This window comes from Ovis aries, chromosome 1, assembly GCF_016772045.2.
Source record: "Ovis aries strain OAR_USU_Benz2616 breed Rambouillet chromosome 1, ARS-UI_Ramb_v3.0, whole genome shotgun sequence".
Taxonomy (NCBI): Eukaryota; Metazoa; Chordata; class Mammalia; order Artiodactyla; family Bovidae; genus Ovis; species Ovis aries.
The window spans coordinates 69,898,823-69,911,245 of NC_056054.1; the positions used below are offsets into that span (position 1 = coordinate 69,898,823).

General features: G+C 36.5%; 1 protein-coding gene across 14 annotated transcripts in view; it reads right to left on the reverse strand.

The window, feature by feature from the left end:
* Positions 1 to 12,423, reverse strand: part of EVI5 (ecotropic viral integration site 5) — a 237,931-nt gene that overhangs the window by 148,790 nt on the left and 76,718 nt on the right. For all 14 annotated transcript variants that reach the window (XM_060411667.1, XM_060411662.1, XM_012176230.4 and 11 more), the window contains 3 exons: positions 5,816 to 6,005; positions 4,957 to 5,181; positions 4,088 to 4,162 (listed from right to left, as the gene is read on the reverse strand). In XM_060411667.1, coding sequence (XP_060267650.1) covers positions 4,088 to 4,162; positions 4,957 to 5,181; positions 5,816 to 6,005 — 490 coding nt within the window. The remainder of the gene's footprint in view (positions 1 to 4,087; positions 4,163 to 4,956; positions 5,182 to 5,815; positions 6,006 to 12,423) is intronic.

The following is a 12,423-nucleotide window of genomic DNA, read 5'->3' on the forward strand; positions in this document are numbered from 1 at the left end:
CCTCACTTGCCTAACTCATGAATTCAATCAACAAATATTCATTTAACGCCAGATACTTCTCTCTCTCTCATACACCAGTGAACAAAATAGTCTACTTTCAGGGAGTTTGAACCTTCCAGTAGGGGGAGATAAGACAATACATGGTGGTTTAGTCCCTAATAGTGCCCGACTCTTGTGACCCACCCTGTAGCCTGACAGGCTCCTCTGTGTATGGGATTCTCCAGGCAATATATGGAATAAATCAATTAATATATGTCAGATGGTGCAAAGTGCTATTGAAATAAGACAAAGTAAAGCAACAGGGAATCCTGGGGAGATACGTTCTATTTATTTATATGTAGGTCAGAGAATGTCTCTTGGTAAGGTTACATTGGAGCAGAATACTGAAAGTAAGGGAACAACTGAGGGAAGAACAGTACTGAGAGAATAATACAAATATCTTGAAATGGAATCACGAGTGGCATGCTCAAGGAACAATAAATGGGGGACTACTAAATTAGGAGTGATGTTACAAATGAAGGTATGGTTATAGAGGAGAAATACAACAAACCAAACCTTAGGATTTTAGAAACCACTGTAAGGACTTGAACTTTTATCTTAAGTGAGATGGGAGGCTTTTCAAGGGTTCTGAGCAGAAATGTAATTAGGGTTTTAAAGGTTTCAATTTCACATTTTGTGTGTAACCCACTAGATAATTACATCAACTAAGATACTGAATATAAAAGCTCTGTAGAGTTACACAGATATTAAATTTAGATACATAACATACAAATTACTGTGTGATCTTTATTTTTGTGTCATGCAGAGATATGAGTTCTCCAAACCCATGCCCTGGGAGCATACAGTCCTAACCACTGGACTGCCAGGGAATTTCTTGTGTATTAAGATAAAATTTTCTAATGTTCATTCACTCACACTATACCAGTGTGTTTTAAAAGAGGAAACCTCAAAAGGTCTCTAAGCGCTTTTCTTATTGAAGACTACATTTATTAACAATACATTTTCCCTGGCCTCAACACAGGGAATGAACAGGAGCCAAGAACTATTCTTAGCAAAACTCATCCTTCCTTCCTTCCTCCCAACACATATCTTCATTAATCCTATCAAGCTTTATAGCCTCACTGATTTTTATGTCAGTCACTACAAGAAACCCAGTATCCTAGAACGCTCATCCCATGTGCTTCCAGTGCTTCCATAATCTACCCCATTTCTAATATGCCCTAAACCTTTTACACAGGACTTTCTGGAACTAATAGCCTGCCATCAATAAAATATCCTATCTATACCCTCAATCTCCTCATCAAATGTTCTTTCACTGTCTTTCTCTAAGTGAAACCTGACTCCCCCTAAGGATACTTCAAAACCGAAATCTGGCTGTCTCCTGAGGAAGCTGTTTTCTCTCCCTCAGCACTGGAAGAGGGCAGGAATAGAGACGCACATGTCCCTCCTTGGACCTCAATGCCTCATCGCCACTAACTGCCCCTTCTCTCTGATACACATTTTCTCTATGACACCGAGTTAATAAGAATCATGTCTTTTGCAAAGGTCTAGTGGGGACACTATTTGCCCAATTTTAAAGCAGTACTAAGATTACACAAAACATATACCCAGTACTCTTAACTATTTTAACACCATGTCTGACTCACCTAGAGTCAGACATCCTGGAATGCAAAGTCAACTGGGCCTTAGGAAGCACCATTATGAACTAGTGGAGGTGATGGAATTTCAGTTGAGCTATTTCAAATCCTAAAAGAGGATGCTGTGAAAGTGCTGCACTCAATATGCCAGCAAATTTGGAAAACTCAGCAGTGGCCACAGGACTGAAAAAGGTCAGTTTTCATTTCAATCCCAAAGAAAGGCAATGCCAAAGAATGTTCAAACTACCGCACAATTATACTCATCTCACATGCTAGTAACGTAATGCTGAAAATTCTCCACTTCAACAGTATGAGAACCGAGAACTTCCAGATGTTCAAGCTGGATTTAGAAAAGGCAGGGGAACCAGAGATCAAATTGCCAACATCCGTTGGATTATAGAAAAAGCAAGAGAATTTCAGAAAAACATCAACTTCTGCTTCATTGACTATGCTAAAGCCTTTGACCGTGTGGATCACAACAAACTGTGGAAAATTCTTCAAGGGATGGGAATACCAGACCACCTTATCTGCCTCCTGAGAAACCTGTATGCAGTTAAGAAGCAACAGTTAGAACCGGACATGGCACAATAGACTGGTTCAAAATTGTGAAAGGATATATACTGTCACCCTGCTTATTTAACTTATATGCAGAGTACATCACGCAAAATGCCAGGGTGGATGAAGCACAAGCTGAAATCAAGATTACAAGGGAAAATATCAACAACCTCAGATATGCAGATGCCACCACCCTTATGCAGAAAGTGAAGAGGAACTAAAGAGCCTCTTCATGAAGGTAAAAGAGGAGAGTTTTCAAGCTGACTTAAAACTCAACATTCCAAAAATGAAGATAGCGGCATCTGGTCCCATCACATCATGGCAAATAGATGGGGAAACAGTGGCAGACTTTATTTTCTTGGGCTCCAAAATCACTGCAGATGGTGACTGCAGCCATGAAATTAAAGATGCTTGCTCCTTGGAAGAAAAGTTATAACAAACTTAGACAGCATATTAAAAAGCAGCGACCTTACTTTGGCAACGAAGGTCCATCTAGTCGAAGCTATGGTTTTTCCAGTAGTTATGTATGGATGTGAAAGTTGGACTACAAAGAAAGCTGAGTGCCGAGGAATTGATGCTTTTGAACTATGGTGCTGGAGAAGACTCTTGAGAGTCCCTTGGACAGCCAGTCCATCCTAAAGGAAATCAGTCCTGAATATTCATTGGAAGGACTGATGCTGAAGCTGAAACTCCAAAACTTTGGCCACCTGATGTGAAGAACTGACTCATTAGAAAAGACCCTGATGCTGGGAAAGATTGAAGGCAGGAGAAGGGGACAACAGAGCATGAGATGGTTGGATGGCATCACCGACTCAATGGACATGAGTTTGAGCAAGCTCCGGAAGTTGGTGAAGGACAGGGAAGCCTGGCATGCTGCACACCATGTAGTCACAAAGAGTGTGACACTACTGAGCGACTGAACAACAGTAACAGTAGAGAAACAGTTTCTGATTCCTACACTGCTCTTATCTACCAAGATATGTGACCTTGGGCAAGTCACTGAACTTCTATTGCATGTCTACCATGTGTCAAACACCATGCTAGCCTATTACATATATTATATAACCCTCATAATGAATCTAAAAGTAGAAGTAGTACCTAATTAAGGCTAAGAAAAAGATGTTAAAATAATCTAGCCCAAGGTTACAGAACTCAGTGCAGAACTGAGTTGCAAAAACAAGCCTAAATGACTCAAAAGTTTTCTCCAAGATTTCTTTTCAAGTTATATTTCAGTCTGAGACTTAATACAAGAGTAAGATAGACTTTAAAAAAATTTTCAATACTGCTAAATAGATAACATCATATGCTATTTCCTGTCAAAGCTATGACTTACTGCCCTGTCCTTGACTTCCAAAAACACCCCACCCAATACAAGCCACTGCCAATGGAAACATGTTTATCCCTAAGGCAGCAGAAGTGACTGAGTACCACTATTTTTAAGCCTATAATAAGACAGGTGTAACAAGCCCTCAGTTCTGTGACAAATAAAAGTACTGTATAAACTTCCAAAGACACTGTATATCATAACTATGACTTGTGTGTGCATGTAGCCTTGCCACACAATATGGGGGATCTTAGTTCAATAAGGGATCAAACCCACCAGAGAAGTCCCATAAAGTAAGATTTCTATAGAAACACTTTAATCAGTCCTCCTTAGCTGGGAAAAGATTATTCCTCATTAAATACAGACATATAAGATTCCAAATGTAGATAAGATGAAATTTGATTTAGTGGCAGGATATTTACCATGTGTTATTTTCAACATGTTTAATATTTTAAAATGCAAACTAAATGTTCTTATTTAGATTATGCTTAGGAGAAAAACACCCAAAATCCACTTACTAAAAACAAGGATGATTTTTAAATTCTCCAACTTTAATACTTATATAACCTACCTGCATAAGCAGCAATCCAACTATAAAAGCACTTCCTTGACAGTAACCAACCTCACGATCCACTAAAGAATACGCCTAAAAAGTAAAAAATGTTGTTCAAAATACTTTATCATGATATAGCATACCTTCCTTCTCTACAAGCCTAAAAATAGTGAGAATGTGGGTTAAAGACCATTTATTTTTTAGAGAAGCTCTTGCTTGCTTTGCTGTAGATGCTATCCTACCCTATATGATTTACTACATAAAATTTTCTTTTGATGATTTACAAATTAGGAATTGTTTGCTCTTAAGGACAAGAAAATAAAGGAATTTGTACTCAGAGAAGTAGCAAAGCTTAAAAATCATTAAAAATAATGTAGCTGATAGAGTAAAATTTGAGTAGGATGATGGTAAAGCACTGACAAAATTGATATGGTTTAACAAGAAATCATAATTTCACAGGGGTAGCTAAAAGGGAAAGGAATTATGCAAAGAGAAAAGACAATATTGAAGAAAAAATTACAATGCCACAGACTTTCAAGGGTGAGGAGCTCTTAGTGACGCTGGCCACAGCAAACAGAAAATTTGCTCCCAGATTGTGAAACTCACAGAAGGTGAATTACTCATTTTCATGAAGGGTCTTCTCTATGGTATGTATAGGTTATTTGACTTCAACTAATACCAACCAATGTAAGGAATTTTCCAGGAGTTCTCCAAATCAGACAGCAACTTAAACATCAGAATTAAAGTCAAAATTATGCTAAAATCAAATTGATTGCCGAAGCAACTGATTACTAGGATGAGTTCATACTTCATTATGAGAAATGTTTAATTTGAACATAAGAATTTATTTCACCCCCCCCCCAAAAAAATGAATAAATAGAACTTACCTTCATTACATTAAACAAAACTTCCTGTCCAAGGCTATCTTTTTCCTTAAAAAAATTGTGTTCAGGATAAGTTCTAGCAATGTCCCTTCGGATCAACTTTTCACAAGGTGAGGTCATTTTCAGGAGTTCTGAATACTGATCCTTAATTGGCATACTTTGTGCACTGCACAAAAGTTGCCAAACTATTGCTCTAAAATGATGGGGTATCCCTTTACGAACAAGTTCCTAAAAAATAAAAATAAAAATGTTTAAATGACTTATTTAGGCTTCCTACCTTGAAAACCACAGGGATTGGAAGCTGGAGTGGAGTAGATGACGTTTTCAAAAAAATTTTTTTTCTTTTTACTTTCTCAAATTTTAATTCACAAACTACTTTTATAAGACGACTAGGGAACTTTTTAACCAAAGCTAAGATTTGGCTAAGATACTGATGTGTTATGTTCTGATCAGAGGAACAACAATGCTGTGGATAAATTCCTGTCATTTCACTCAGAGTATGGCCTCTCAAGGTATTAAGAAACTGATAATCTGCAGAGGTGTGAATAACAGATAGCATGGTAACCATGATCTTTCAAAGGGCTGTTTTATGCTTTAAAAAAAAAAGTAAAATAGTGATAACTAAAGGATTTTGGATGTCACCACTTCATTTCTGAATCTATATTTCTACAGCTAGGAGACTTTTATAATAGCTGATAGCTGCAAATCAAAACTTCTATTGGCACAATTGAAGAAAACATATAAAGCAAACCTCTTCATCACAGCACCTGGGAATACTAGAATCCAATTTTTTTTTTTTAATCCTCTATCAATCTCTGCCTGATGGGATAAGAGGAAGAACTTCAGCAAAAAATATGAATACCTTTACTTGTTTCTCCTTCTTTTTGCGCACATCTTCCCATTCATTAACAACTCTTCCCCAAAGAATCCAAGAGTCTTCTTCAAGGTGACTGAGGTTGCTAGAGGCTGATGAACTTGATACCAGGGAGGAGCCACTGTTCCTTCTTGATCCATTTACAGATCTTAAAGACTTACTATCTGTCTCTAACAATCTAAAATATAATTAAAAATTGTTCAAGATCTCACAGTGACACTAGATGACAATATTAGAGGAAACACTGACTAAAACCACCCACCCAGGCCAGGCACCATAGTAACTATTTGCATGAGTATTTTACCACAGGAGGTCTCAGTAAGGAACATGGAACTAATAAGCTACCACCAAATGGAAGAGTTCAGGAAAGGCCAAAAGGAGACACCACCTGTCCTATCACCTCCCAGGATCCTGAAATCCATCTTGCCTGAGCAGTAGGTATGCCACCAGGAAGGACTCTTTTTTGAGAGTGATTGGCCAGAAACAACCCAGAAACTAATCTCATCAATGCAAAACCTGAGACAGCAAGCCACATAGCGGAGCAGTCCTCCTGGGTTCCCTTACCCTCCTGTTCTCTGACCAGGTGCCCCTTCCCAATAAAGTATCTTGCTTTGTCACCATATGTACCTCCTTGGACAATCCATTTCTGAGTGTTAGACAAGAGCGAGCCCACTCTCAGGCCCTGGAAGAGGTCCCCCTTCCTGCAATAACATGATGATACTTAAGGGCTTCACTATAGCAATTCAGCCATATTTTTAAAATATATGTAATTTTAAAAACATTTGGTTGACATCTACAAAATTGATTGCTATATATTTTTTCTACTAAGAACAGCAATTTAAAAATTTGATAAAGTAAATTATGTTAAATATTTTAGTGCTATTAGTCTCATTATAATTTCCCTTTATCTCCACTAAAAATTCAAATTAGAAGAAATCTTCTGGGGAGAAATTCATTGGGAAGGCTTCAGGGAAAAAGAAACTATACTTGGAAGAGGTATTAACTAATTTTATGGAAGAACTAATCCTAACATGTTTAAAATGTGTCTAGGACTAAAAAAGTAAGGCAGACACACAAATTAATCAAATCTTTTGTCTCTTTCAATTTTGCTTCACCCAGGTATAACTGATCTGTCCAAAGAGTGTTTTATCTGGCTCATGCAATGTTTGTGTAAAAAAAAAAAAGAACAATTACTAAAACTAAAATTAGAAGGTTTCATTTGTTTATATACACATACATTTGTGTGTATGTGTGTGTGTTAGTTGCTCAGTCATGTCCAACTCTTTGCAACCTGATGGACTGCAACTCACCAGGCTTCTCTAGGCATGGGATTTTCCAGGCAAAAATATCGGAGTGGGTTGCCATTTCCTTCTCCAACATATATTTGTATTTACAATTCTGGATCTCTTAAAAAACAAAAAGGGCAAAACTAGCCTATATTCCAGAAAAACAGGGTATAGCAGGGTAGAAGCTTCTCCCTTTAAATGAGAAAGGACTTTAATCCACTAACTCTCCATAAACCCTACTATCTCCCAGAAACTCAGGCCAGCTAACAACTGTCATTTATCACTGGACTTGCACTTTTAAATTGAGACCTCTTCACTGTTAAGGCCCTGTTTAAGGCCTCTTCCTTATCTGTAGAAAGACAGGTGAAGATAATTTCAGAGATCCATTCCATAACTCAATACAACATCAAACCCATTACTTCTTTCACATGTAAACAGGCTATCAAAAAAAAAGGCTGGAAAATGTGGCTCTATCATTATTAAGATGTAAATTACATGCCATGGGGTCCTAAAACATCTATTTAACATGGATACTATTTACTTCCAGTAACTCCTTCAGAAAATCATCTGCTTAGACAAAAAATGCTCCCAATATTAACTTATGATGTATAAAAACTAATAAAGAAACATGAGTCAAATTATATTTAGCAGATTATAAAAAATCCCTTGCAAGCCACATTTATATCTTACTCATCTTTATATCCCTTTATATTGTCTTTGTATTTAGCTCAAAACAAAATACACTGAAAACTGACAGAATGGAAATAAAACTCAAATCCCCATATTAAAGAAAAAAAAAACTTCAAATACGAGATGATCAAACTCAATAACACAATAATATAAACTAAAAAGCTTTCCTTATTCATGGCAAAATTTAATGCATTTTTTTCATGGCAACAGTAAATGAAATAAAATGTCCCAAATATTGCCAGAAATAGAAAAATTTATAAAACAGCTAAATTCAGGGTCAATTATTTGCTATAAATAGTCTTAATCAGAAAAAAACTAATTAATGATAAAGTTTTGCTGTAAATACTATTTTCCATAGATATTATTTTAATAAGTCCACAATATAACATAAAAAAATAAGTGTATGTATAAAGTAATTTTATGTATGATTCTAAACCTCAAGATTTATAAATGGAATACAGAAACAAACTTTACAGAAATAACCTGAATCCAAGTTTATTTCACTTAATTATTCATTGAATGCTTGCTAACTTCCCTTATGGCTCAGCTGGTAAAGAATCCTCCTGCAATGTGGGAGACCTGGGTTCGATCCCTGGGTTGGGAAGATCCCCTGGAGAAGGAAAGGCTACCCACTCCAGTATTCTGACCTGGAGAATTCCATGGACTGTATAGTCCATGGGGTCACAACGAGTCTGACACAACTGAGTGACTTTCACTTTTTTAGGATTCCCTGATGGCTCGGACAGTAAAGTGTCTGCCTGTAATGCAGGAGACCCAGCTTTGATCCCTGGGTCGGGAAGATTCCATGGAGAAGGAAATGGCAACCCACTCCAGCACTCTTGCCTAGAAAATTCCATGGATGGAGAAGCCTGGTGGGCTACATTCCATGGGGTCACAAAGAGTCGGACATGACTGAGTGACTTCACTATATGACAAATAATTAAATTGCACCACTACCATTAATAAAGACATGCAGTTAAAAAGGAAATACTGGTGTTTCCTAAGCTAAACAGAAATCTGAGATATAATGAAAGCATAAATGAAAAAGTACCTAAAAAGAAGGGTGTTCTGTTTGTTTTTTAACAGTCAGAAAGGTCTCAGAGATCTCCATGTTATAACTTTTAGGATAAGCAGGAAAACCAAATGAATTCATGGGTAGTTTAGAGAAGAGAGTTAACCAGTTCATCTTCAGAGGACAATGCAATAAGTACTACAAATATACAAAACTTTGAAAACCATTACAAATGAAATATTCCAAGTACAGACTTTATATTATTTAAAGATACTGTCCCTGCCTTAATTCACATAATACAAAAAAAAAAAAAAAAAAGACTCAAAATGGACAACAGAGTTGAATATAAAAACTATAAAACGTCTTAAAAAAAAACAGGAAAAAGTCTTCACAACCTTGGAAAAGGCAAAATTTGTTAATGGGACACAAACAAACATTAACCATAAAAGAAAAAATTGACTAAAAAATACTAAATTGCATTTCAAATTTTAAAAGCTCTACTTTTAAGAAAACGAAAAGGTAAGCCACAAACTGAAGAAAAAAACCAAACAAACAGAATATCCTCAACATATGCATCTAACAAAAGACTGGTATCCAGAATACAGGAAGAACACTTAAATTGATAATTAAGAAGGCAAACAACACATTTTTTAAATGAGTAAGAGATTTAAACTGACACCTTCCAAAACAAAATAGTCAAGTGGCTGATACGCAACTGAAAAACATTCAACATCCTTAGTCACCAAAGAAACCCAAGTTAAAACCACACCATGTACACAATCAGCATGGTTACAACTTTATAAAGACTGGCCATACTAAGTGCTGCCAAAGATGAAACCAGTTGTGACTTTAATACATCCATGTCAGTAGTATGTAAGAGTTCAACCACTATGAAGACTATTTGGCAATTCTTCATAAAGTTGAATACATTTTTATATGACAGCAAGAAAAATGAAAACCTACATCCACAAAAAGACTTACAATTTAAAGTTCAGAAAAGCGTTATTCATAATAGTCAAAGTCCAAAAACAACCCCTATATCCAGAAAGATAAATGATCAAATTGTGATACATTCATTCACTGCAACATCACTCAGATACAAACTGCTGCTGATACATAACATTAATCTTATAAACATTAGGTGAGAGAAGTGAAGTATAGTGTTACTTGCTCAGTCCTTTCCAACTCTCTGCAACCCCATGGACTGTATGGAGCCCACCAGTGAAAGAACCCTGATGCAAAAGAGTACATACTGCTTGATTCCACTTACAAGAAGTTCCAGAACACGTACACTACAGAAGAAAAGCCTTTCTAAATATGACACCAAAGGCACAAGTAAAATAAAGAATATATTTAAACTGGACTCATCAAAATTTTACATGTTCTGTACCTCAGTGGATGCCATTAAGAAAGTAAAAAGAAAACCCACAGAATGGGAAAAAATATGCACAACCCATAAGACTTCTATCTAGAATATATAAATAACCCTTACAACTCAATACTAAAAAGCCAATTAAAAAATGGGCACAGAATAAGAATAGATAATTATCCACAAATATATATAATTGGCCAATAAACACACACAAAGATGATCTACATCACTAGTGATTAGGAAATGCCAGTCAAAACATAACAACACACTCCTTTCACAGTATGGCATTAAAATATGGCTATAATGAAAAAGACAAATAACAACAAGTATTGGTGAAGATATGGAGACACAGGAACCCTCAGACACACTGATGGGAATATAAAATGGTAAAATCACTTTGGAAAAAAAGTCTGGCAATTTTTTAAATGGTTAAACATAGAATTATCATACAAACCAGCCATTCCACTCCCAGGTATATATTCAAGAGAAATGAAAATCTATGTCCACACAAAACCTACATAACAAGTGTTCATGGCAATATTATTCATAATAACCAGAGTGGAAACAATCCAAATATCCATCAAGTACTGGATGGATAAAAACACTGGTATATCCATAAGGTATAGTATCATTCAGTCTTGAAAAAAAAAATGAAGCAGAGATACAGGTTACAACATGGATGCTGGAACATGGAACCTTGAAAACATGCTAAGTGAAAGAAGTCAGTCACAAAAGGAAACATGATATGACTCAATTTATATTCAATACCTAGAATTCAGAAAGTAGATTAGTTGTTGCTGAAGACTGGAGTGGGAGTAAGGGGAACAAGGAGGGATGGACAGTTGCTGCTAATGGATATAGTTTCTTTGGGGGGTGATGAAAATGTTCTAAAAATGATTGTGGTGATGACTGCAAAACTCTGTAAATACATAAAAAAAACACTGAATTACTCACTTCATATGGGTGAGATGCATAGTATATGAATTATAGCCTCACCAAAAAGAATAAGCAAAATATATCCATAAAAATCAGAAGAAAAGTTTCTGGTGGAGGAGTTGATAAAAAGGGCACAAATGAATTTTCTAAAATGAAAAAAACTGTCTACGTATTAATGGGCGTGAGGGTTATACACAGGTGTATATATCTGTTAGGTGTTTATATCTGTTAAAGCTCAAACTGTACACTTAAGAACTGTGCATTTCTCTCTTGCAAATTATACATCAACCAACCTAGAGCCAGACATTCTGGATATGCGAAGTCAAGTGGGTCTTAGGAAGCATCACTACAAACAAAGCTAGTGGACATGATGGAATTCCAGTTGAGCTATTTCAAATCCTAAGAGATGATGCTGTCAAAGTGCTGCACTTTGGAAATCTGGAAAACTCAGCAGTGGCGACAGGACTGGAAAAGGTCAGTTTTCATTCCAATCCCAAAGAAAGGCAATGCCAAAGAATGCTCAAACTACCGCACAATTGCACTCATCTCACATGCTAGCAAAGTAATGCTCAAAATTCTCCAAGGTGGGCTTCAACAGCATGTTAACCATGAACTTCCAGATGTTCAAGCTGGATTTAGAAAAGGCAGAGGAACCAGAGATCAAATTGCCAACATCTGTTGGATCACCAAAAGAGCAAGGGAGTTCCAGAAAAATATCTACTTCTGCTTTATTGACTATGCCAAAGCCTTTGACTGTGTGGATCACAAGAAACTGTGGAAAATTCTTCAAGAGATGGGAATACCAGACCACCTGACCTGCCTCTTGAGAAATCTGTATGGAGATTAAGAAACAACAGTTAGAACTGAACAAGGAACAACAGACTGGTTCCAAATAGGAAAAGGAGTACATCAAGGCTGTATGTTGTCACCCTGCTTATTTAACTTATATGCAGAATACATCATGAGAAATGCTGGGCTGGATGAAGCACAAGCTGAAATCAAGATTGCCGGGAGAAATATCAATAATCTCAGATATGCAAATGACACCACCCTTACGGAAGAAAGTGAAGAACTAAAGAGCCTCTTGATGAAAGTGAAAGAGGAGAGTGAAAAAGTTGGCTAACAATTCAACATTCAGAAAACTAAGATCATGGCATGCAGTCCCATCACTTCATGGCAAATAGATGGGGAAACAGTGGAAACAGTGGCAGACTTTATTTTCTTGGGCTCCAAAATCACTGCAGATGGTGACTGCAGCCATGAAATTAAAAGATGCTTGCTCCTTGGAAGAAAATCTATG